The sequence below is a fragment of the Podarcis muralis genome, chromosome 8 (assembly GCF_964188315.1).
Source record: "Podarcis muralis chromosome 8, rPodMur119.hap1.1, whole genome shotgun sequence".
Classification (NCBI taxonomy): Eukaryota; Metazoa; Chordata; class Lepidosauria; order Squamata; family Lacertidae; genus Podarcis; species Podarcis muralis.
In genome coordinates, this window is record NC_135662.1 from 87,170,066 (window position 1) to 87,197,140 (window position 27,075).

Below are 27,075 nucleotides of genomic sequence, written 5' to 3' on the forward strand. Positions count from 1 at the left end.
GGAGGAAGAAGGAGGAGGAGGAGGAGGTGGAGGAGGAGGGAGGCATGCAAAGCTACTGAGGAAGGTGGAAGTACTGAGGGAGAGTGTAGAGGATCTTGGATACAGGCCTGGAAAAATGGAACAATGATCTTAATGACTGAGCTTCTCCAAAGAGCACACGATCAAGTATCCATAAGGAGATCCACGGCTCTCCTGACCCATATGTGCACATCCTATTGCATCATCACACATACCGGTAATTGTGGGAGGGAAATTTAGTGGGAGGGGAAAAGCTGAGAAACCAGGAGGAAGAACAGAGTTTGCTTGTGGGAAAGCAGGAGTTGAAAAAATGGAAGCAGAGAATGAAGAGGGGGAAGAAGGGAAAGCACATGGCAAATGTCATAAACATAAAGGAAGATGACAGGAAAAGAGACCGTGTCAGCTGTAAAAGAGATAAGGCAATTGGCTCCTGGGAAAAAGGTGACAAAGAAAATGGAGTCAAGGATTTGATTCTGCATCATTTTTCCCCAGCAATGAGTGCTAGATAAGAAGTTATTAAGTTATATCGTGCTTCATCAGCAAACAAAGCACTCTGCAATCGGCTCATTAATCTTTATGTCTAGGGCTGAAATGAACAGAGCTTTTCAAGTTCACAACTGACATTCAAAACTCCTAACTGTATAGGCACATTTAGATTATCATTTGAAGCCTGTGAGAATTTTGACAAAACTGCTTGGTCCTTCCTCTCGCAAAAACAGACCTCTTGCCTACAGCCCCCAAATCAGCTAGTCAAGTAAAGGTGCTGCTCTCACTTCTCTGCTGGCCAGCCGCAAAGGCAAGGACATCACACTCAAATAGGTGGTGATGCAGCCCATTTCTCCTGTAAGCAGAAATCCAGAGGCCACGTACATATTTTTTCCACAGAGAAAGCTAATGTATACTGAACAATTGTGCACATAGGCATGTGCAAAGTATTCCCCACACCACAAAATAATCACAACTACAGGTGTACTGGCTATACTTAGTATTGGAAATGAGGAAGGCAAAGTAGATATTATGCTTCACTGCACCACAAAAAAACTACAGCTGTATTACCGCTACACATGCAGCATTAAGACCAAGAGGTGGAAAACAAGCCCCTTTCCATCTCCATCTCTGTTTTCCACTGCCTGTGGTTGTTGTTGTTGTTTTCTTTAAGGTGACCCGACTTATGATCCCTTCCTCACCTTTCCTTGCCTTTAACCATCTATGTCCCTGAAGTGGTGATCCCCAGTTGAAACAGCAGCAACCTGCTTTTGGAAGCAGCAGAAACAAAGAAAGTAGGTCTAGGGCAGACTGGCAGAAGTGCTGGCAAAATAGGGCAAACTGGAAGAACATTAATCAATGTTGACCAAATAGTTGGGTTTCTAGGGATCGTTGATAACTTGGGTGAATAAATGAAGGGACTTTGCCTTCAGGAAACACATACAGCAGATAGCAGGTCACCTTCTAAGATATTGTTCTAAGTATAGAACAGGGAGGTAGTTTTATTACAAGGTTTCATTGGGCACCACAGATTTGGCACCCTCAAGAGTATCCTGTAGAGCAGGCATGTCCAACTCCCAAGAGACTGTGATCTACTCCCAGTATAAAAAAACCTGGCAGTGAACGACCCATTGTCATTGGAGAGAGGAAGAGCCTGCATGGGGTGGGTGTATTGCCCAGAGTTGTTGGGCTATTTTTTTAATAGGGAAGTGCCCAGAGTTTTTTAGCTTTCCCTCTGTAACTTTTTGTACATGATAAGGATCCTGTGATCTACCAGGATCAGCTGGGGATCTACCGGTAGATCACAATCTACTGGTTGGACAACCCTGCTGTAGAGTAGATAAAACCGTAGCAGTGTTAGCAGGGCTGGAGGGTGGGATTGTGGATTTCTTGAGGACTACTGGACAGAGGGTAGCATATAGAACCTGGTCCAGTAGTTTGTTAAATTGATCAGCAAATGGTGGCCATAGATATTCAGACTCTGGCATGCCTTTCAGAAGCAGGAGCACAATTTGAAATGTGGAAATAAAGGCTGCTGCTAGAAAAGTAATAGCAGCATCAGCTTTTTTAAAATCCTGAGGTTGTTGTCTATCTCTTATAGATGGATAAAGAGCTGGAGAGAGGCATCATGCATGGTAAACTCTCATTGAAAGCACTACATTTATGTGGACTAGGAATTGAGGCAGCTACTAAACTTGCCACCAGATCTCATGATGTGACAAGATATTTCCAGCTCCTTCCCTTCAGAGTTTTCCAGAGAAAGGACTAAAAAACTGAGGTGAGGAGCCAGCATCAAGGAGCAGGCTGTTTTCTGCCTGGCTTAAAAAGAGCATTTGACTGACTGACTGAGCGCTCTCTCTCTCTCTCTCTCTCTCTCTCTCTCTCTCTCTCTCTCTCTCACACACACACACACACACACACACACACCAGGCTCCACCTCAAGCTAACAAATGTTGTTCCCCCCACAAGAGTCCACCTTAAGGTGAAGTCAGGCAGCCCAACAAATGTCTGTTGAACCTTTTTCTTAAAACAAACCTTCAGTGAAGAACCTCTGATCAAACAAGATTTCTGAGCGCATAGGGAGATGATACAGCATTCCAAATTTCCCCTCCAAATGGACTGAGGACTGTCTAACAAGGGTATCCTCCCCGAAATGTTTAAAATGCATACAGAATATATAGTATTAAAATATTCATTATATTTCTTCTAGTAAACCAATAGACTTTTCTGTGGCATAGGATGGAGAGCTGGTCATGGTCCAAATGACTCAAACAGGAAATGGTTCTGCTCTGGTTTGTGAGAAAGTAAGACAGATACGTGACCAGTTTCCAAATACCTGATCTACAAGGTCCTGAGGCAAAACAGGACCTCTCTTTCTCTTTCTCCTCCCCCCCCCCCCCCGACCTCAACATTCTTTGCCCTTGCAAGGGACAACTGGGTGACCTGCTGGTGGTACCAGGTGTGACAGAGATACACATTCAAAAGAAAAAAGAAAGAACCTGCCTTTGTGCAAATCTGGTAAATCAAAAAACCTTGTATTTTTAAAAAAAATATTGAAGACTATTTTGCCCAGTGGAAAACATGCTTGAAGTGTTGACTTTGGGGGAAGGTTGTTGTGCCATTTCATAAACCATTTTTAAAAAATTGCTTGCACAGGTGAGAAGACCTTTGTGTTCCAACAGGCTTTTGGAAAATGACAGCATTTAATGAAGGGCTGGTGCCATGCTGTTTTTGTTGTGATGGCCTCTCTCCCCCTCTCTATAGTTTTAATTCTATAGTATTAATGTTTAAATGTTTTATTAATAATTGTTTTCCCCCTTTGTTTTCAGCTGTTCCTATTTTATCTGTAAGCCACTTTGAGTCCCTCTCAGGGAAAAAGGCGGGGTCTAAATAAAATAATAATAATAATAATAATGGTGGTGATGATGATGCACAGGTAAAGAAACTACCTGTGCACATGCCCACAATGGATCTTGGGTTTGCAGAACATGCAGAGGGTGAGGAAGTCCTGGTTGATGGGAGGGAATAAGAACATGTCATGTGAATACAACCCCAATAAAGTGAATGGAAAAGGCTGAGATAGATTTGGGACACATAAAATTGAAAATGCTCCTGTGTGGATGAAGGTGCACGTGGAAACAGTGGCCCATGTGTGCATTACCACTCTAGAGTGGACATAGAGTGGACACGGGTCATTGGTTCGAATCCCTGCAACAGGGTGAGCTCCCGTTGCTCAGTCTCTGCTCCTGCCAACCAAGCAGTTTGAAAGAACGAAGTGCAAGTAGATAAATAGGTACCCCTCTGGCGGGAAGGTAAACAGCGTTTCCATGCGCTGCTCTGGTTTGCCAGAAACGGCTTAGTCATGCTAGCCACATGACCCGGAAGCTGTATGCCGGCTCCCTCGGCCAATAAAGCAAGATGAGCGCCGCAACCCCAGAGTCGGTCACAACTGGACCTAATGGTCAGGGGCCCCTTTACCTTTACCTTTAAGCCTACTGAAATGTGCACCTAACGTTTTCCTATTTGCATGCATACCATCCATCCTCCCTTTCCCTTTCAAATTTAATGCCTGAAAAGCTGGGAAATTAAAGTCCCACTGCAAGACTGACCGCACAATCATTATTCTGCATCAGAGTGCCTCTTCTGAGCCATACTTGCTGCCTAGACCCATTTCAGCTTCACATGACATTCAGTTGCCAGTAACAGTCCTATCATGTGCATGAAAATGCACAGTGGAGCTGACCCTCCGTGGGCAGAAGTGGCTGAGTTTTACTGCAGCAGCCACATGATTCTTTTATTAGGACGAACTCAAATGTCACAGAGCAGTGAGCAAGCCTTCTGAGTTCTTCAGGGCTCCTTTTCAGTTGGGTATTAAGCAAAACAGAAAACTGTTGGCTAAAATATATTTTAGTTAACTAACTGGTTTTTGAAAAATCCGCAGCCCTATGAAGGCAAATTTTTAGCAGATTACTTTGTTTAATTGTTTAATCAACTAAACATTGCATCTCTTTAAAAACACAAAACAAAATTATATATATATATATATATATATATATATATATATATGGGGAGCATGTTGCTAAACATGCTTAAAACTCCCAGTCTATAGTTCAGGAGGGAGGTGGTGAGATGCAGACTTAATTAGGTTAGACCCTGCTGGGTGCAAAATAATCTCAGGTTGCAGCAAGACATGCTGGGGTGAAAGAGCAATAAGTGCTCTCTCTTTAAAAATAAAAAAAATCTGCCAGTTATTTAGATGTGCCAGAAATAGATCCGAATAACTGCCAGCTTTTATACTTTCAAAGGAAGAGCAATTATAGCTCCTTCACCACAGCATGCCTTGCTGCAACCTGAGATTATTTTGCACCAAGCATAGTCTAGCCTAATTAAATCTGCATTGCATCTCAAACTGTGCACTGCGTGTGTGCAGGGGGGGGGGTGTCAGTATGCATAGCAACATAGGTTCCTTTCACCACCATCTATTTATTAAGAGATGTGACTTTTAGTTGAGATTAATCAGTTTAACACATTTTGATTGGCTAAAAAGTTGCCTTCACAGGTAGCAGATTTTCTTTCTCTCTCTCTTTTTTTTAAAATCATTTTAAGAACAAAAGCTTCATTTTAGAAGAGGCATTCCCTCCTGTGTGAGTGAGAAGCAAAAAGAGCATGCCTCTCCTACCATTATTTGCACACGTAATCTATACACAAAATATCCTTTCCACCTTTAAAAACTATTGTTTTTACCAGAGGGAAGATATGCATATTTAATCACTCAATTAACCACATATAATTATCAGTTTTCTTTAATTTACCATCAGTCCTTGTCGTTTCGCTTACTATCCAGGCTGAGAATTCTGAAAAAAACTGAAAAGCTAGCTCACTACTTGGTGACTTTTTGGTTGGTCCTAATAAAAATCTGATGCGTCTGTTGCAAGCTGCATTCTTCTATTGCGCCAGCACCATTGGTTGCAATTCACCCGCCACCCCATCCATTTGGAACTAGCAAACCTAGTTCCTTCCACGTTTAGCCTACCAGAAATATGAAACTGCCTTACACCGCAGGGCACACCTGCCACCACAGTAAGGAAACATTTTCAACGCCTCTCCAATTTCCGGCTGCTACACACAAGCAATTTTTAAATGGCTCAGATGGGAAGGTATACTCTCTATGCCCCTGAGGCACAGCAAGGTAAATCAGGCTGTCTCTGACTGGGAAGTCTCTGCGAAAGTGATTTGCCCCTAATGACAATGAATGGCAGTAGCTGCTGCTTAACTGGGACAGCGTTCTATTCTCTCTAATGGAGAAGAATGTCCCTAACACCAAGAAGTTCAACCCCAGCTCAGCAGATTTTTTAAAATGGGCTAAAACTAAAATATAGCCTTTTGTACATAAAATTGCAAATGAAGACTTTATTTCCCTGGAAGCCTCTTGCCAGGGGGTGCTGGTGTTTCGGTCATTGTGTCCTTGATCGAGAGCAGTGTCTCTAGAAAATGGCAAGCTGCACAATTCTGGATTCTGCAGCTTGGCTGCATAAAGAGGCCCAAATGATTGCCAGCCTCCCTATCTACATGTCAAAACCATGCCATAAGTTACAGCTGTGCTTTCATGCAGCTCTACGAAAAGGTCAAATCAAAATTTCTCTAGATACTCAGAACTACTGAAATGCCACTACAATCCCTCCCCCCCACCCCAGGCTGGCCAGTCAGAGGCATCATAAATTGAGAACACTCGGTCATCATTTTTGTAGCAGACTCCACTCAGCTGCAGGCAATTCACTCTCACATCCCATACAGAGTCCTCTGTTATGCTGAGTAATCGGAAATCTCCTGCATGCCTTACACCTTGTCCCAGCCTCTAGCCTCCACAGTCTGTTCTGGGGTGGTTTGCAAAAATGGTATAAAATACAAACAAAACATAGCACGATTTTTAAAATTATTAGTATGTTAAGACACATTTAAAAGCCCAGGAAAATAAAAACATCTTTGCCTGGCACTGAATATATAACAACAATGCTGGCACCAGGTGGGCCTCTCTAGGGAAGGAATTCTAGGAATGGGGTGCCATCACTGTGAAGGCTCTCTCCCGTCACAACCCACCTTACTTCAGTTGGTAGGCAGATATTAAAGGGAGCCTCTGAATATGACCTAAAGGCATAGGTAGGTGTTGTTGTTTTTTTAAAAAAATTATATATTTTATTGTGTACCAAAAAGTTCATGCAGCATCTCCACTTTCAAGTCAGAGAGTCTTTTTCACAGTTCATTTACATTCAGTATGAGACACTGTTGTCACAGACATGCGGTTATGGGGAAAGAGAGGGGAGGGAGGGAGAGATAGTAGGATAATGATCTTTCATTCTAGTGCATAGTGTTTGTGTGAGAGTTTTGTGTCAGTGTCACATGAGTAGAGCCTTTATTTATTTATATATGTATTTATTTTGGTTAACGGTAGGAGAGATTAGAGGTTTCAGAGCTGGGTTGGTTGTGTTTGGTCAGGCATAAGCAAACTCAGCCCTCCAGATGTTTTGAGACTACAATTCCCATCATCCCTGACCACTGGTCCTGTTAGCTAGGGATGATGGGAGTTGTAGTCCCAAAACATCTGGAGGGCAGAGTTTGCCTATGCCTGTGTTTGGTTGATTGCTGTGTGGTTTGTTTGTATGTGTTGGGGTGTGTGTGTTGTTGAGTCAGATTAGCCATAGCAATTCAGACGCTGTTGGGGGGGGGCGGAGAAAGGTCATGGTCTCGTGCGCTGTATATGTGATAAAGGGGAGCCACACCAGGGTGAAGGAGTCCTCTTTTGCTTGTCCCTGTGCTAGTTTGAGTTTGCTGGTTAACCTTTCTAACAGGGAGGTTTCCCATAGATTTTGTTACTAGTGGTCTATATTCACTCCTAATAGGTCTTTCCAGTATCTAGTTATAACGTTTCTAGCTGCAGAGAGTAAGTGACTTATGAGTTCATTGTCATGTGGATATTGTTGTTGCCTTGGAAGATATTTAAAAGGGCTAATTCTGGAGTTGCTTCTATTACTTGTTTTGTTATTTTGCAGGTTTTCTGCACCACTGATATCCAAAAGGATTAAATTTTGGGGCATTCCTACAACTTGTGGAGGTATGTGCCTGTGGAGGTGTAGCCTCTCCAGTGTATCAGTGCCAGCTCCCATAGAGTGTCAGAGTGAATTCTCTTCTTTTGGCCAAGATGGATTTGAGTGGTGATTTAAACCACATGTTCAACCACTAGGTAAAGTTAATTTCATATCCTAGGTCATATTTGCCATCTGGCACAGGGAGACAGCTTCTCTTTCCCAGTCTGTCCACCTACTGTGTGAGAGAAATCATTCTAATGACTACCACTATTTTAAAGCCATATTGTTTGACCTGGAGTGATACACAGTCAATAGCTTGTTTTGGGGAGTGAAGCATGAGCCAAGTGGCAGAGATGGGGCCTGGTACTGGATAGGTGGGACTGTGTCAAGGTCCAGAGCAGCAGGACCTCATTTTGAGGAGTTGGTGTCCTGCATCACAGACCAGAGAACCTGATCCAAACATAGTAGTGACTCTCCTGCTTAGACTCCGACTGGACTATGAAGAGTTAAATGCTGTAGTAAAGGATGAGGGAACCATTTTAATGGTCCTTTGAACTGTGACTTCACACTGAGTTGAACAGTTGGGGAGGGCTTTGCCCCTTAAAGGGGAGATTACGAGTATATCACTACTCTTGATCAAACACATACCCTTCTCCCCAAAAAGAAGGATCTCTCAACCAGGCCAGGAAATGGCCACATAGTTATATAGGGTTCTTTCCAACCATGCCATATTCAGAGCAGACCCACTGAAATCTAGGGACTTACAGTTGGATACCATCCTCATACTTCTACATTTTTTTTTAGTTGATGGTGTGAGACCTGGGGGTGAGGGGTCACTGACATTAGCCAATCCAACACTGGCTACAGTTGATTTCATAAATTTGAGATATCAAGTGGGTCCTCTGAAGAGAGCATAATGTAATTGAGCACACATTTTTAAAGCTGAATAATCTTAGGTAGTAGGGCTGGAAAATGGACCTAGGCCAGTTAGATGTGGAGAAGAGAGACTTAAATCAGGAGTCAGTTTTATATGTATTATGGCAGAGTTGGTTAACAGAGGTGGCCCACCATACCCTGCTTGGATTGGGAGACAGAGCCTCTGCCTCATCTTTAGAGTTCCTCTCTGAAGAGCAGACAGAGTTTTAGATTTTAGCACTAGGCACCACAGTGTGATGGGAGAAAAATCCCCATACTTGCTCTTTAAGAGTTAAAGGCAGTATTCCCAACTACAGTGGTACCTTCATTTAAGAACAGCTTAGTTTATGAACAACTTGCCTTAAGAACGCTGCAAACCCAGAAGTAGGTGTTTTGGTTTGTGACCTTTGCCTAGGAAGCAGAACATGTTCTGCTTCCTGTTAAGTGTGTTCCATTTGTAAATTTGAGTCCCCTGCTGCTATGGAAAAGCACACCTTGGTTTAAGAATGCTTTAGTTTAAGAACAGACTTCCGGAACAGATTAAGTTCGTAAACCAAGGTACCCCTTTATGCCCATCGCTCTGGAAAATGGTGAGAAATGTTGTCTTTTATTTTGCATAAAATGATCTGCATATGTGTTTGGGTGTATTTGAGAAAGGGGGGGGGCAGAGTGCTGTATGAGAGTGTTCTGGGTGATTTAATGCTTAGTAAGGGTGTGACGCATGTGTGGTGCGTGTATATGAGCTCTGCAGTGTTGGGTGTATGTGTCACTGCCAACCAAGCAGTTTGAAAGCACACCAGCGCAAGTAGGTACGGCTGTGGCAGGAAGGTAAACTGCGTTTCCGTGCGCTCTGGCTTCCGTTACGGTGTCCCGTTTTGCCGGAAGTGGTTTAGTCATGCTGGCCACATGTCCTGAAAAAGCTGTCTATGGACAAATGCCAGCTCCCTCAGCCTGAAAGCAAGATGAGTGCTACACCCGTCGCCTTTGACTGGACTTAACCGTCCAGGGGTCCTTTACTTTTACATTACCTTGCATATGCATGCATGCACACACCGCTGAGCATACATTCAATGCACTGATCGCTGGCATGCAGCCCTTGGAAGGACAGCTGACTATATACGGCCCTCAGGCCAAAAAAGGCTAGCCACCCGTTTGATGGGAAGGGGCCATAGCTCTGTGGCCAAATTGAGGCTTTACATGCAGAAGATCCCAGGCTCCATCTGCAGGGACAAATTATCTCAGGTAGGACATCTGGAGACTCTAAAGAGTTATTGTCAGTCGCAGCACCAGGCTACATGGACCAAGAGTAAGTCTCAATATAAGGCAGTTTCGTATGTTCAGTGCTTGGTCATAATTACCCCCATGCTTGGATGCAGTCCATCTTCAACTGCCTGCTGGTTTGAAACTGGGCAACAAAACCTGGACATTCCAACTGTATGTGATTTCTAGGATCTAGCTTTTGCAGCAATAAATGAAAGAACAGGAGCAGTGAACTAGACCCAGAATTAAGGATGGAAGAATCTGTCCATTTTGGTTCTCCCTGCTTCTCATTTTTCCAGTATTAAATTCAGTTCTCCCCATTTTGAAGCAATTTGCGGCAACAAATTTAAATCCTCATGTACATTCACGAGCATTTTAGTGTGATTTCTCCCCCTAACATACACATTGACACATAGTTTTGACTACCATACACATTTCCCAAGTAGTTTTCCCTAATATAATGCATTTTTGTGTTATTTTAACCAATATATTCATTTTTATCCACACTTTTCCATTTTTGTAAGATGGTTGGCGAACTATGTAGCAAAATTCAGATCAGTGTGAATTTCAAAGGACAGCTGTGTTTTGGTTCACAAACTGTTTCAAACAGTGTGAATCAGATAGATTCGGCTTCAGATGACACCTGGGTCTAATTTCTTCCCCATCCTTAGCCAGGACCTCCTCCTTTTTCTACGTCTCTTCCCTGTGTGTCTTACAAAAGCAGGGCAGCCCCAACAGCTGTTTTAAGAGGGTATGGCACAGTATCAGCCCAGCTGGGAATGCTAAGACACATGATTCTCAACGGCCCCACTCGGAAAAACGCTACACATACATTTGGAAAGGACAAGGCTGAACTGGCATGCAAAGGAGCTCAGAAGACCAGTGAATTCCTAGTGTTCAGTATCTGGAGCACTGATATGAAGAGCAGGAAACAGAAGGCTTCATTTCAGCAAGAAGAAAGAGACGGAGTCAACACCTCTGTTGAGAAACCTGGTGAGCAGGGGGTTAATGCTCTTTGCAGGAAGCTTTCTCTCTCTTGCTCTCTTTTCTAAATATTATTTCCTCCCATGAAACTAGCTTTTCATCCTTGGCTGGAGGCAGCTCCTGCTGCTGGGAATCCAGCAGGAGTCTGTATCTCTGCCACTACACACTCCACTGCTCCCAGCAAGTAACCAAGACAAAGAGACTCCCCCTCCATCCCTGTGAGCAAAGCCCCTGCGCTGGGACAGGAGAGGCAGGCGGAAATATTGGCACGTAGAGGCGGATGCTCAGGCCCTGTGGAGGAAGATGCCCTTAGGCTGGAGTTTAGGTAAAAGGCTTTTAATGGAGGATGGGATGTGGAAAAAAAGTACCAGGGAAATGAAATTGTACCCCCCCCCCACTGCTGAGACACAGAGACACATAACCATATTATGCGGAGGGGCTCACCCCCCACATCCAGAGCAGGTAGGCAACTGCAGTGAATCTATTCTTTGTCAAGGGAGTACATATTTCTATTTTAACTAGTTTTCCTATTAACTGTCACGGTGACGATTCTTTACAAGTCACCTCTGCAACGTCTACAGCAATTTCACAGACAAAAGGTTATCAAGACATAGCATTGTTGTGCATTGCAAAAAGGCCAAGGTTCTACATCCTTAAAAGAACAAAAACATTTTTTAAATCTATTTTTGTCTTTCATAAACAAAGACATGTCTTTTCTCCCCAAGGGCACAAAGTAGGTAAGAGAAAGGGAGACTAGCGAAGATTGCAGTCTGCAGCTCCAGCAGCAATTAGCATGGCTCTAACATCCCCAGCAGCTGCCCAGAGCTCCTGATCAAGGGGAACCAGAGGCGTCTAACTCCACCAATCACTTTGTCAAGATCACACAGCAGCAGCTCTAGAACGAGGAATAGGACACAGCCGGTCCCAGTGCCCACCTCCATCAGGGATCCACTGGACCATGCCATTTCTCATCAACACTAACCAAACTCAATTAGTTCAATGTGCAATAATGAGCAGTTTGTAAATGTGTCTAGGCAGGACAAGGGGGCTGTGAGAATCTACAAAGCTGCTACCTAGGGTAAAATCATCCAAAATGTACCAAACTTTTAATGTGCATGAAAGGAGCTACATGGCACTGTAATCTCACTTCCTTTTCTGCTGCTCCTCCTCCCCTCAAATCTTGTAGGATATTTAGTCACAGGCTTCATTTCTCTCTCACATTCAAATGGAGTTTACTCTTTTGGTTTGAACAGGGACAGGTACGTGATTGGAATTAAATGCTCATTTCTATTTGGTGCACAGAAGGAGTTTGAGGCACATTAAAAGGATTTTTTTTTTTTTTTAGTTTAAAGGGTCAAGTCTCCAAGGACATTTGTATCTCAGCTGGCATAGCTACAGGCTATGTATCATTTCAATGGCATCTTCAATGGGGATTATAATCTGAATTGAAGTGGAAATATCTGAGGCAATGAAGCTGTCAGCAGTCTAAGATTAAGGAATTAAAACAGCAGCAAAGCATGATAGGATTTATTCTACATGTATTTGAAAGAAGACTCAATACACTGCGAGGCTCCATAAAGGTACAGAGAAAGACAAGAACAATGATCCCATCAATATAAAAAAGGCAGGCACTATGAAAATCAGCTACACCAGATGTAAATCGTCCTAAACCCAAAAAGGCAATGAATGAGTCACGGCAGGTTTGCCTGAACTAAATCAAGAAAGCAATGAAAATGACATGGGGCATAAAGAGCAGCTGGAGCAGTGCAGATAACACTTCTCCAACCTGAACCAAGACGGGGAAGGAGCCCCATCCTCCCTAAAAACCCTCACCTGCTTCAATAAAATTCAGCAACATGCTTTCAATACGGCCAGTGAAACGAAGATACTGGAATTCAACAGAGATTCCCCCCTCAATACCTGCATTAAGCCAAAAGGAGGCCAATTTATTGTTTCAACCTTGAAGCTGGAGATAGTCAATGTGAGTGTCTGTTCAGTTATTTTTCTTCTTAAGACGCACACAGAGCCAGCAAGATCATCTACTCCTGCTGAGAGGGTCCAAGTTCTTTGTTCAGATTAGAGCACCACAATCTCCGGCCTTTCCTTATGATCTCCCTATTTTCTATCCCCCCCTCCAACCATCAGCATGGCCCTACTGAAGCCCCAAATTCATTTCTCTCGTGTGTGTATTTTACTGTGAGGGGGAGATCATACCCAAACCCTCCTCTTTTTAGCAATCTATTGGAGATATAAAAAATAAGGGGGACGTTTCAGCTCCATGCTCAGCCATACAAGCTATAATAGACTCCCAAGGTTCCTTAAAGATAACACACACTAGCGCAACCTACAAGGATGACCGTTTATGGAGGGAAGTACAGTTCTGAAAGAAAGCCACATATAAGATTTTTAACACTTTTATTAACAGGAAAAGTGTACTCAGCAGAATGTCTCTCGTGCACAGAAGGCCATACAACATGAAGCAAGCAGAACTCATATAGGGAAAGGCAGGGGCAAGAATTGGGGGCTCCAAAAGAAAGCTCCAACTGCAGGCTCATCACAGGAAATGAAGAGTTTAAAAAATCTTGAAAATGGGTTTATCCCCCAAGGAGCTTGGGGGGTGGGGGATGCTAAAGTTCTTTATCAGATATTTAGGTTTACCACCTCACAGGCAATTGTGATGTTATCTTTGCAGGCAGGCAGGATACTAGCAACAGCAGGGGGTAGCCAGCCCCACACAGGAAGAGTGTGTGATTCCTTCCCAACTCCTACAGCCAGCTTCTACCAGGACATTTCAATACAAATTCTCTAATAAAGTCTTCCAAGGGTTTTCAAGCATCTTGAGGGCAGAAACAATATCCACCCAGGTGGAAGTTCATGGCTGATCAGTGGCTCTTCTTGGTAGAGCCAAACCCAGAGAATCCCATCACAGCTGCCATCTCATCGTCTTCCTCAAACGTCAAGTCTTCCTCAGCTCTCCTTTTCTTCTCCCTCTGTTTTTCCTTTTTGTAGGCTTTGGCCTTTTCCTCCTGCAACAAAGGGAAACTGCCAAATGAGTCAAGCTCGCTTGCGCAACCAAAATCTTAAAAGACAGGGAAGACACAACTTAGGGAATCAGACCGCAGAGGCGACATTTTCTTCCCTGTCTGCACAGCAAACAATGGATGGAAGAGAAATGTTGGCTCCTCTGGTTGGTCCCAGAGGAGCAGTGGAAAGACAGCAGCCCAAAGACACTCACACAGAAGTGACACGTGAAGAATACAGTGTGTCCAGCAACTGTCAGCAACTGCTATTAAACAAATGCCAAAGGCTTCATCAGAAATTAACAGTAATGAAAATGCAGCTTTGCTTTAAAAGCAATGGACATGGATTCTGTACTGATGCCCCATTCCAACAACTGTGGTGCTGAACGATGGCGACAGACAATGTCAGTATCTGATGGCTGTTGGAACAGCCGAGTGACAGCTGCTCAGTGGAACATAAGCTGTGCTCTGAGTGGCTTTGGGGGGTTTTGGCATCAAAGGGTTTCCACAGCTCTAATCAAAATGTTTCGTTCTGTGAGATCACAAGGCCTGGAACGGTGCCAGATGTGTTGGGGGATGCAGAAGTGTGACTTCAGTGACTGACTCCTTGGCAGCTACTGAGGCTGTTGAAGCTCAAAGGACTCTCCTGTTTGCACAACTCTCTCAAACATGCAGGGGCACCGTGGGGCTCTTTCAGAGCAGCCATTGGCAAACACAGAGAGAGCAAACCCATTGGCTTGATTTGTAAAATTAAAAAAAAAATGCTGTTGGAATTGTAAAGGAAGCTACTTCTGCATTTCCCATATGACATGGTAATTTCATTTCCCCAAACTGGTGAGCAATTGGTTTTCCTCACCTACAGCCAAACAGCCAGTAAAATTGGGGGGGGGGGGGGGAGGGAGAGAGAGAGAGAGAGAGAGAGAGAGCGCTGGTGTGGCTTATCTAAAGGTTTCACCAAAGCTGCTATGAAACCTTGTACAGGTAAGTCACATATCTTATGCAGGGGTTACATTTTGGGGATAGCGTGTACACACAATCCTACTTTCCAGAGTCAGTGCACCCAACGAGTCTTAAGGGCACCCTGCCCTAAGTCCTGGGAGGCTCTTGTGTGATCTCACATGGTCATCCAAGTTCCCATGAGATCTCGCGAGAGCCTTCCAGAGCCCAGTAAGGACACCTGGGAGCTTAAATGCTCTTTCCATGCCAAGAAAACCCTGCGCAAAAAGACCTTTTAAGCTCTCCACCTTCTGTGCATTTAATTTGTGTGATTTCAACCAGCCGGCCTTCAACCATGTAAAGCTGAAATCACATATGCTAAACACACATAAGTTGTGAGTTACCTGTAATTCTTCTGTGATTCTCCAGGGAGAAAAGGTGACTGTGCCTACAAAAGACTGACTTGCCTATGAAAGAAGGTCTACAAATCACACATCCACGGAAGGGTCAGCCTCTCTTCTTTGCTGGGATCTATAAAGGGGTCTGTGCATTCTGTGTTAAATATCAACTTTCTATGCAAAAAAAAAAAAAAGCTGAGTTCCGCAACCTGCATATAATATGCACATAGGCCCTGAGGAGTTAAATGAAGAAATGGTTTCTTTTGTTTCTGGAAGGGCAAGCTGCAATGGATGGCACTGAAGTCTCTCCCACAACAAGTAAAAATCCCCCACAGACAAAAACGTGTTAAAGAAAAAGGTTCTGCCTGTATCAGAAAGGGCAGGGGGGAGACAGACTATCTCCCCCAGTCTGTCCACCTATCGTGTGAGAGAAATAATTCTAATCTTTGGCACACTTTGGTTTCTAAAAGGAAAAGTGCTGGAACTGCACAGCTTCCCTATAAACAGAGCAAGACACACTGGAAATAATGCAAGCCCTCCTGAGGTTGCTGCAGACAGAATGAACGACAACAGGAAAAATCTTGGCTGCCACCTGCAGGTCAGTGTTGCAGTGATGAGACCAAACACGGAGAAATATCTCCCTGGCAGCTTTAGCTCCCTGCCTAAGCAACAGGACCAGAGCAATTTTTGGAGTGAGAATAAACTGGTATCAGCACTATGATGGGATCAAAAGCAACCACTGTTTCAGAAACACTGGAAAATTAAGAAAATGTATTGCCACACTTTCATTTTTTAGCATGTTAAATGGCTCTTTTTAGCCATCCAATTGTGACAGCAAGCCCCTTAGTTAGGTGTTATTCCTCTCCAGGTATGCTAATTGTTTCAATTTCGGGCAACAGTTCACCTCTTCTCTGAGCTCCTTCATCCTCTCCTCAAAGTCATAATCCTTCTGCTTCTCCTCCATTTTTTTCTTGTTCACCTCAAAGCGCTTTTTCACTTGATCCAGCGTGGAGCGCTCCACTCTCATAGACATGCCCAGATTCCTCTGATCTAGAAAAGGAGGGAACCAACAACACTGTCTCAGAAATCCTGCCAATATTCAGCAGCCCAGCAAAAACCTTTGTCCCGTTTGGGAGCAAAATATTACACTTTTCTGGATACCCAGCTTCATCTCACCCCAGCATCTCTCTTCACAGCCGACCAAACTTCAGACTCTCTTAGGCAATGGAGAAAAAGATTAAGAGCCAAGCTGCATCTTGAAAATCATTTTGTTCCTTACATTTCTGTAGCAAAGAACTGTGAAAATGCTGTCTTTGAAACTGGCTGCTTTGCACAGTACAGTACAGCCCTGTTTTTATATGGGCAGGCTATGCTAACTCCGAAGGTTAATTTGAGATATAGGCAATCATGCTCACCAAGCTCTTAATTAATAGTGCATCAGAGTTGAAGGTCTTGATTGACCCAGCAGGGAAGAAGTGGAATAACTATCTTCTGTGCTCTCTCCCTCTTTCTGATTACCTCCATCCCCACCCCAGCTAATATCCAACTATGCATAGCAAATTAGACTTGTGCTGCAAGTGACTGGTGCCTTCTGTAACATTGCAGGATTGCCTCTAAGCCAACTGAGCTTGCAAATACTCTTTTTTCCCTACAGGAAGCATGGGGGTGGGGGAGTGCACCTGAGTGATCATGTTGACAAATTCCATAAACTGCATGTCTGAAGTGGGATGAGACCAAATTTGCCTGCTGGACTTGTAACTCCTACAAACGGGTAGCTAATGAGTCATACTCTGCTTGCTTCTTGCATCTATATCTGTCAGACTTTAATTAAGCTAGAATGCACTGCATATATCATCTAGACATGAGGTGCAATCGGTGTGGGCCAGGAGCAGAACCTTTTTGGTTATCTATCTTTTATTAACTGCCTTGGTTTACATATTGAAGGGAACAGATCAACATTTCTATTAAAAAGATTATCCTTTAGTCTGTAACTGTAGAGATATCTGGTTAGCACAAACAAGAACTAAGGATTCAAGACCTGTGTTTTTCCATACTAAAAAATTGGGGCTTTCCAACTTTATCATTGAATCAGACCGGACACGGGCTAGAGCTCAACGTCGAGCCTACCAAGTGGCAATGGCGACGGCGAAGAGGGCCTTCTTCACCGCCTCCATTGCATCTGCAGAAAACAGCAGCAGGAGACTTTTTCAGGTAGTTCGCAATCTATCGGAACCACCTGCACCACCGGGGCCTGGTAGGGACCCCAAGATCTCCTGCAATGCTTTTGCAAAGTTTTTTGCAGATAAAGTCGCTCAGATTCAGAAGGAGGTAGACTCCACCGTGGGAGCAGGGCCAGGGTGGGAGAGTGCTAGAGTTCTGTCTGGTCCTGTTACATGGGATCAATTCCAATCTGTTACCTCCGAGGATGTGGACAGGCTGCTTGGACAAGTGAAACCGACCACCTGTCTCCTGGATCCTTGCCCATCCTGGCTGATAAAAGCGAGCCGGGAAGGGCTGGGCGATGGGCTCTGCGGGGTGGTGAATGCTTCCCTCTATGAGGGAGCCTTCCCAGACCCGCTGAAAGAGGCGGTCATTAAACCGCTTCTTAAAAAAACATCTTTAGACCCAGCCAATTTGGCCAACTATCGCCCAGTCTCAAATTTACCATTCTTGGGCAAGGTGATTGAGCGGGTGGTTGCCAGACAACTCCAAGCACGCCTGGAGGATGCGGACCATTTGGATCCCTTCCAATCGGGATTCAGGCCTCACCATGGGACTGAAACTGCCTTGGTCGCGCTGGTTGATGATCTCCGGCGGGCTAGGGACAAAGGTGAGAGCTGTTTCCTAGTTCTGCTGGATCTCTCAGCGGCTTTTGACACCATCGACCATAACATCCTTCTGGACCGTCTAGAGGGGCTGGGAGCTGGGGGCACTGTTATACGGTGGTTCCGCTCCTTTCTCCTGGGCCGTGTCCAGAAAGTGGTGGTGGGGGATGAGTGTTCAGACCCCTGGGCTCTCACTTGTGGGGTGCCTCAGGGTTCTGTCCTCTCCCCCATGCTTTTTAATATCTATATGAAGCCGCTGGGAGAGATCATCAGGGGGTTTGGGCTGGGTGTTCATCAGTATGCAGATGACACCCAGCTCTACCTCTCCTTTAAATCAGAACCAGTGAAGGCGGTGAAGGTCCTGTGTGAGTGCCTGGAGGCTGTTGGAGGATGGATGGCGGCTAACAGATTGAGGCTGAATCCTGACAAGACAGAAGTACTGTTTTTGGGGGACAGGGGGCGGGCAGGTGTGGGGGATTCCCTGGTCCTGAATGGGGTAACTGTGCCCCTGAAGGACCAGGTGCGCAGCCTGGGAGTCATTTTGGACTCACAGCTGTCCATGGAGGCACAGGTTAATTCTGTGTCCAGGGCAGCTGTTTACCAGCTCCACCTGGTACGCAGGCTAAGACCCTACCTGCCCGCAGACTGTCTTGCCAGAGTGGTGCATGCTCTAGTTATCTCCCGCTTAGACTACTGCAACACGCTCTACGTGGGGCTACCTTTGAAGGTGACCCGGAAACTGCAATTAATCCAGAATGCGGCCGCTAGACTGGTGACTGGGAGTGGCCGCTGGGACCACATAACACCAGTTCTGAGAGATCTGCATTGGCTCCCAGTACGTTTCCGAGCACAATTCAAAGTGTTGGTGCTGACCTTTAAAGCCCTAAACGGCCTCGGTCCAGTATACCTGAAGGAGCGTCTCCACCCCCATCGTTCAGCCCGGACACTGAGATCCAGCGCCGAGGGCCTTCTGGCAGTTCCCTCATTGCGAGAAGTAAGGTTACAGGGAACCAGGCAGAGGGCCTTCTCGGTAGTGGCTCCTGCCCTGTGGAACGCCCTCCCAGCAGATGTCAAAGCAATAAACAACTATTTTACTTTTAAAAGTCATCTGAAGGCGGCCCTCTTTAGGGAAGTTTTTAATGTTTGATGCTGTACTGTTTTTAATATTCAGTTGGAAGCCGCCCAGAGTGGCTGGGGAAACCCAGCCAGATGGGCGGGGTATAAATAATAAATTATTATTATTATTATTATTATTATTATTATTATTATTATTATATCATTCATCACTCCTCTGCATTTATTGGAAGTAATCAAAGAATAAGTGTTATGTTACATATATTTTTTTGTACTGCTTTTTGGCCCAGAGTCCCTTAAAGCAGTGGACACAGTTTTAATACTATAAAAGACAATAAATCTGTCATTTAAGACAGCAGGAATATAGTTGAACTGTGAAGACAGTGAACTGACCAAATATGACGATGATCAAGTTAAGCATAACCTTAATAACCAGGGCAAGTGGCAGAACCTTGAATAACCTCAAATTTATTTAGAAAAAAATAGAACATTAAATCAGGCATGTAAGAAAATAGAAATAGAAAAATGCAAGTAATATAAATGAATGCATGGGAAAAGACTAACAGTTGGGACCCAAATACTTGAGAGCTTGCAGGATATATGGCATTCAAAAGCAAAGCAAACTTTTACTTTCCTCCAACTGAATTCATTTAGTCAACCTGGAATGTATTTATACCCAGGAGGTATACTTAAGGACAATTTGGGGTGAGGAGGTTCTCTCATGCTCATGGTGTAAAGATGTCTGTTTAGAAACACTAGAAGGTAGTTTGAAATTTGAACAATAGCTATTTATAGGTAAAATTCAGGAAGATATGGAAATCTGTACCTGTATCAGGGAATGTCAATTATTATTTATATCTTAATTTAAGGACATCAAAGGTGGATTTACAAGCAAAATCAAAACACATTAGTTTCAAAACTACAATAAAACAATAAAAAATATAAATGTCATCAAGATTCCTGCCACTGCACGACTGGTGCCAGTTGGCCCTGTGATGGGGAGGAAACAGAACAGCTGGAGCAGGCTCTGAAATCCTCTTTGCCTGCCTCCTTTACTCTCCTGTTCCTTCCCACAGACCAGCTGATGAAAGATGGTCCTCCTGCTGGGGGTGGGGGAAGGGACAGTCTCGCTGGAGCAAGTATAGAGGTTTTTTGTTTGGTTAACAAAACCAAATAAAAAAAGACCTGATATGACAGCAGTTGTTTCTGCATCTTCAACCACCTCCACAGTGCATTCCCAATGTCTGAACCTTGATTCATGCTTGCATCCAAGCGTCTTGGCAAATAAAGCATAAGCTTTTGTATATATTAATACAAACAAATATTGCATCTCTGTAAGAATTCTGCTGCTGGGATGCAAAAACCAATAGGTCCCTGTGGAGAGATACAGTTAACCTCCACCATGTAGGGTCTGCTATCAAAGCACCACATGGAGTCTGCCTCCATATGCATAGCCATTGTTGCAGAATGGCCCCACACATCAAGAACCCTACACTCTCCACAACACCATTATTAGGGGGATTCAGAAACTTCTAGAGATTCTAGTTTGCTCCAAATAAAGAATGCCATACAGAAGAAGCCATGTGACTTCCTCTAAGATCAAGGAAGTCATAAAATGAAATAGGGGGAAAGGGATGGATGAATCAGGGACCTCATCAACACCCCACCTCTAGCCTTCTGAGTGATGGCTTCCACACTTCCAAGGTGTTCTCTAATCTCCAAGGAAACAGCTTTTAAGTTTTATGCCTAGAAAAGTCAGAGATTCCATCTTCTTATTAAACAAATGCTTACAAGAATGAAAGAAGAGCCTCCTGGATCAGGCCAATGGCCCACCTAGCACAGCATCCAGCTCTCACAGGGGCCAACCAGAGGCCTATGGGAAGCCCACAAGGAGGACCTGAGCACAACGGCACCCTCCTCTCCTGTGGTTTGCAGTTACTAGTATTCAACATACAGCCTCCAACCATGGAGGCAGATCAAATTATACAAAACACATTTCAACTATGCTGCTTCTTTCCTTGGACCACCAAGTATCAAGGGGGGCAGCCAAGGGAGAAAGGTTCCTATGTTTGGCTTCCCATTTTGATGATGGGGGATGTGTCTTCCTAAGCCCAGAGGAAGTTGGTATGGCAGCAGAGTGGGAGGGGAAAGAGGAGTATGCAACCACTCGCTGAATAAAGAGTTGCAAGGCTGATTTATCCAATAAAACATGAACCATAAATTGTGCTTGAAAAACAAGAGGAAGCTATTGAAGAAGGACCACAGTTCAAGGGCAGAGCCTATGATTTTGCATGTTGAATGTCCCTCAGGCAGCAGAGCAAGGGGAAAGCTCTGTGAGGTCTTGAGTGAATGATATGACTCAGTATAAAACAGATTCATCCCAGTGACTCATCTCATAGAAACCCTGCCAACACAGTTCAATCAACTATGTCCTGAAGTGCTCAGATCCTGAGACCATGAAGACATGAATGAAAGTTGCTCAGTTCTAGTCTGAAAGGAGAGACTGCAGCCTTTCCTTCAAATAAACATTGTGAAGACTGCTCCTAGGTGTTCTCACTTACCCATGAAGATGAATAGGATACAAAGGCACCCAAAGGCCTCAGTGGTGAAGGAAAACTGAACCACATCAGTGAGAAGTGAGCCTGTTCCCCCACATGGCCTTGTCAGCCACCATTATCTCAAGCATCATCATTATTATTAATATTATTATTATTAAACTGCAATTAGTTTGTCTGTATCTAGTTTCAATCAGAACTGAGAAAGACTTGAGATCATAGGGCCAAGGAGACCTGTACATGGAGTACTAAGAGGAGCACTAATACATCATGTCTTCACATCACCTCTCTTGGAGCTACATGTCCATGTTGGACAAGAGGATGGAACCCTGAAGACAAGTTTCAAAGGAGTAACAAGCATCTGCTCTCCCTCTGGGATCTCCCAATAAAGGAATGAGCAGAATCAAAGGGAACTAGATCTGTGAATAAATACTTGGCAGGTCCCACAGGACCAAAAGCTGCTGAAGGACAATCAGGATAGCTTCCTCTGTTTTCCAAGACAGGTAACACTGTATTTCTTGGCTAATGGGGGAAAAATGTGCTTTATCCTTACGTTTTTTGCCATTGATATGGTCCAAGAAGTTGATGGAATCTTTAACTACACAGTCACAGACATTACAGTAATACCTGGAAAGAAAGGGGGAAAGGACATCAGTTCTCATATCTAACAGGAGATTTATTTTACATAAGGATTCTCAGTTTCTATTTCATATCAAATGAAGGTGAGTACTACATGAGGGCTATCTAGTCAATGTTACTGAACTTTCCGAAATAGGTTGAACACAGGCGCAATTTCTCTTCATTAAAATCTCTGTCTTGCCATCTATGGAAATAATCTCACACAAAGCCCCTTGTCTTGCAATCTGGAACTTGCATGTGCAATAAAATATAATTTTTTTCTTGCTGAGCCTAAGAGACTGAACTTTGCTACTTGCCATGTACCCAAGACTTCAGGGGCTCATGGGCTATCTCACAAAGCAAGAGCAGTGCATGAGAATTTGCACAGCAAGTCAGAGCACTGGTCCCACTGCACATTTTCTCCTTCTTGTACTACCATGATATTAAGGTAGATAGGCAGACATGGTGGTATGGAGTGGTATTTGAGGCCATTCATCCTTAGCAGCAGCTATCACCTATTAGCTCTGCTAAAAAGCTCACTCCAAACAGCAGAGGGCAGCACAAATTCCCAATGCACATCACTTTTGAAGTTTCATTTCCCCCCACGTGAAGTTTGGAGGGGTGGGTGGGCCTTTTTAACCTCTTGCTTTACAGACTTGTGCACCAGTGTAAAATCTCGACAGAGGTTAAGGACCAGGCATGTTCCCCTGAGGGTCACTAGTACTTGAAACTAAAATTCTGGTAATCAGGTAATGCCTAAGGGGTGGAGCCCAGTACAAAATAGGTCTACTCATCTAAAGTGTGCAATTCAAAAAATCCAGAGGAAATTCCAACCTCCTTAAGCCACAGCAAAATCTGTGCCCTCCATGACCATGTCTGGATTCAATTTCAATCTGTTAGCCCTCATCCACCTGACCATAGCTCCCAGGCACAGATTTAGAACAGAGATAGAGGCATCTGGATGTTTAGTTGCTGTGTGCTCTTTGAACAAGCATTGCAAAGACTCAGGATGACTCACCCTCCCATCTCAGACTGCGGCGTTGTTTTGGTAATAACAATGGTTTTGCCCAGTTTGGATTCCAGGTCCACCTTGTAGTCTCGGTGCCGAAGAAGCTCTCGCTTGACAGGTTGCACTGGTTTGCCTAAAACATAATCAACCAGGTTTTCTTAAAATGCTTCAGTTTAAACCGGGAATTCAAAACTGTATTTCAAAATGCATAACAATACTTGGTTTATACACTGGACAAAATATGCTCCTCAAGAACTTCAACTTAAGTCTTCTCGCTTACTTTTAATTCCCTGCTTCTAAAATCAGATGAACCTGCTCTTAATCTTTCTTTGTTTCATGAACCGCATCAAGAGCATCAGGAAAGGAACGGGTTATTACAATTTGTTTTGGATGGAAGCAGAACACAGAATTAAGTGGTCCGTATTTTTCCTCTGCAATTTTGCCCCCTGCATTATGTTCTACAAACTAAGCCAGTGGCTCTTAACGGAAGAAGTCAGTATGTTACAAACCATCTTTCTTTTCTCTCTCTTCCGTGATTCGTTTCTCTGCAAGCTTCTCATATTCATCTTTGTCCCACTTCCGGCGGAAGTCCAGGTTTTTAGCCTACAAACCAAAGGAAAATGCAGAAATTCAACATTCAATTCAGCAAAGCAAGGAAGTCTTAGTCCTACAAACCACCAAGGGTGACTACAAAACAAGTAGCCCAAGCAATCTGGCTGCTGCTCTTTGAGCCAGGCAAAGTTTCTAAGCACTTTTCAAAAGCTGCCCCACATAGAGAGCATTACAGCAATCCAACCAATTGAAAGTGCAATCCAAAGCACTCTTCTTAGGGGTTCAGCCCTATTGAATAAAGTGGGACTTGCTTCTGAGTAAACCTTTGTTTGTTTGTTTGTTTGTTTGATCTATATCCCCTCATCCTTCATAGAGCTAAAGGTGGCAGGCACAGGGTCCCCCTACTGACCACACTCAGACTTGCTTAGCTTCGGCAAGGTAGCTGCATCACATACCTGACACCTGGGACATATATAGGACTGAATAGTGAGTCCCAAGAACAGATTAATTAAAAAAATATTATCTTTAAATAGCTGCTTTGCAGATGCAGGGCATGACTTTACTCCTCCACTGACTGAAATATGCTTTACAGCAGATGGAGACAGCTACAACACCAAGAAGCTGGCACTGTGTATAGTATTGCTTATTCTCTGCTAACTATAGCAAAATAAAGGCAGAAGATTTCCAACAAGCATGCAGGAACTTGAGTAGATATGGGAGGCTGGCACAAGCATGATATACATTTGTGAAATGAGGGTGGTATCACCAAGTTATTAGAAATACAGAGTTATACCCGGAAAGCTTTAAACGATACTACTTGACTTCCACGAGATTTTTAGTACAAGGGGGAAATGTAAATAAGAGTGGGTCATGATAGGGGTTTATAAAATTAAACATGGTATAATTTGTTCGGATACAGAAATGAGATATCATTTATAAGGTTGTTTTACTGACTGTGTGTGCCTGATTAAAAATATTTTGCATCTGTAAATAAAGAATGAAATGACTTTTTTAAAAAATATACAAAGGGTGCAAAAAAGTCCCCACCTCCTATGACAGTAGAACTCTTTCTTATACAATGCTAACTTCAGCCAAAAAAAAGTACATTGAGCTTCTGAAAAGCATGCAAGAATCTGAGTGTGTCCAGGAAGCAGGCTGACACTCAAGGATATAAATCCATGAAAAGAAAGTGAGCACCAAGTGAAACACTCTCAGTGGAATGGATGACCAATATATTCAGAGCAGGCAAAAGAAGTAGTTCTTCACCCAATATACAACTAACTTGTGGAATTTACTGTACGGTGGTGGCCATTAGCTTGGCTGGAATCACTAGTTTCTGAGGCAACACCTATCAGTTGCTGGGGAACATAAAATTGAGAAAAGTTGTTGCCTTGATGTCCACCTTCAGGGCTTCTCCAAAGCAGCTGCTTAACCACTGTTGGAAACAGGTCTTGGAACCAGGTGAACCTTTGATCTGACCCAATAGGACTCCTATGAAGCAGGACAAGGCAGATTTGTAAAACAGGAAGAGGCAGAGTGTGCTTTAAGTTTTTCCCAAGGAAACAAGCATCATATCTTTAAAAAATAAAGAGGCTTCCCAATAGAATGGGGCAAGCATTTGGCACAGTGACACCTAGCCACCCAGATGCCATGTTAGGAAATTCTAGGGCAAATTTTCCTCCTGATAAAGAAACGCAGATACACAGTACAAGAGAGCAGGGGAACTATTTCACAGATGGGGTGCAAAACTCGGCAACATCCAAAGATCTACTCTTAGACCCATTTAAGGTTAAAGGTTAAAAAGGCAACTTATTTCAGGAATGTGGGTTATACTTGCTTCCCATCTTTTTAAACCTCGTTTAAAAAGCAGCACAGGACATAGAACCACCTGCTTGGCCAGACAGATGTGCTCTTCAAGCATAACCACATGTGGCCTAATATATAGGGGGAATGCCTCCATGGGCCAGCCCTCCATCTGGTTGAGTCAGCCTCTTAATTCTGCCATTCCTGCACCAAACAGCAAAAAGCAAGGTGTTCTCAAGCAGCAGTTCCTTAATTCTGGAAACCCATTTTTTTCTGGATGTTCCAAACCCGGACCTCTGCTTAAACTACCATTTCGTAGCCAGATGTAATATGGGTAGCAGAGTTGTAGCTTTCAACTTTTAAAAGAAAAGAAGAGGGGAGAAGAGAGGAGAAGAGTTTTAGTATTTTTCAAGTTTTTTAATCTGCCTTCCAAAATACTATGACTGTTTTAAATTAATGTTGCCTGCCCAAAGCATTCAGGAGAGGAGAGCTTCAAATTTAAATTATGTTAAGTTTTACATTTTTAAATTGTTACTAAGCCTGAGCCTAAGGGATACTTAGAATGAAAAATCTAAAATAAAATTAGTCAAGCATTTCTACACAAGCATTTTAATTTTGGTGCTTTTTTTCTTGTTATTTCTTTCACCCTTTGCAGGATTACAAGATTTGAATTTCAGCCTAAGAGCCCTGAGACCTCTCTCTTTAGCTGTTTTTCCTTTTCTTCTTCAGGGTGCTAGTTCTACTGACAGATACTTTCTCATTTAGCCCAGCAAGACAGCATCTTCTCTCCTTGCTCTAACACTGCATCCCGACCCTGCAACAACTAAATAAGCACAAAAACAGGTTCCCCTGTATGGTTTTTCATTCTGAGTTTCTCCCTGTTCATGAATAAACCTATGGGGGAGACCATCAAACAAAGTTAAGAGAGAAGGAGCTCACAACACCCCTCTGCGTACGTCAGCTGTATGCTACAACCTCTGGGTTGAGGGGGTTGCATTAATACGTGACAAAATCCACATAACTTCATTCCTAAGAATAAAGCAAATGTACAGTGGTACCTTGGGTTAAGTACTTAATTAGTTCCGGAGGTCCATTCTTAACCTGAAACTGTTCTTAACCTGAAGTACCACTTTAGCTAATGGGGCCTCCTGCTGCCACCGCACCGCCGGAGCACAATTTCTGTTCTCATCCTGAAGCAAAGTTCTTAACCCGAGGTAATATTTCTGGGTTAGCGGAGTCTGTAACCTGAAGCGTATGTAACCTGAGGTACCACTGTACATGAAATAGCCTATGATACCAAGCACCATTCCATAATTCCTCCCCCAAAAAACACCCCACCATTATTTTACACACAGTAGGCATATCTCTAATTTATTTCATTTGACTCAAGAAAGAATTTCTACACTGAAACACACATAATCAATTTAGAATAAACATCTGAATGGACACCGTGTGTGTGTGTGTGTGTGTGTGTGTGTGTGTGTGTGTGTGTGTTATCTTTATCTTGCCTTTTCGAGCCAAGCCTTCACAAGGCAGCTCA

At 43.6% G+C, this 27,075-nt stretch overlaps 1 protein-coding gene across 1 annotated transcript in view; it reads right to left on the bottom strand.

Moving 5' to 3' along the window:
• Nucleotides 1-12,257: 12,257 nt before the first annotated feature.
• ZMAT2 (zinc finger matrin-type 2) overlaps nucleotides 12,258-27,075 on the bottom strand; it is a 28,457-nt gene continuing 13,639 nt past the window's right edge. Inside the window, exons 2-6 of the mRNA XM_028738225.2 lie at nucleotides 23,690-23,783; nucleotides 23,190-23,313; nucleotides 22,107-22,180; nucleotides 16,004-16,149; nucleotides 12,258-13,771 (exon numbers count right to left, since the gene is read on the bottom strand). Coding sequence (XP_028594058.2) covers nucleotides 13,628-13,771; nucleotides 16,004-16,149; nucleotides 22,107-22,180; nucleotides 23,190-23,313; nucleotides 23,690-23,783 — 582 coding nt within the window. The 3' untranslated portion in view covers nucleotides 12,258-13,627. The remainder of the gene's footprint in view (nucleotides 13,772-16,003; nucleotides 16,150-22,106; nucleotides 22,181-23,189; nucleotides 23,314-23,689; nucleotides 23,784-27,075) is intronic.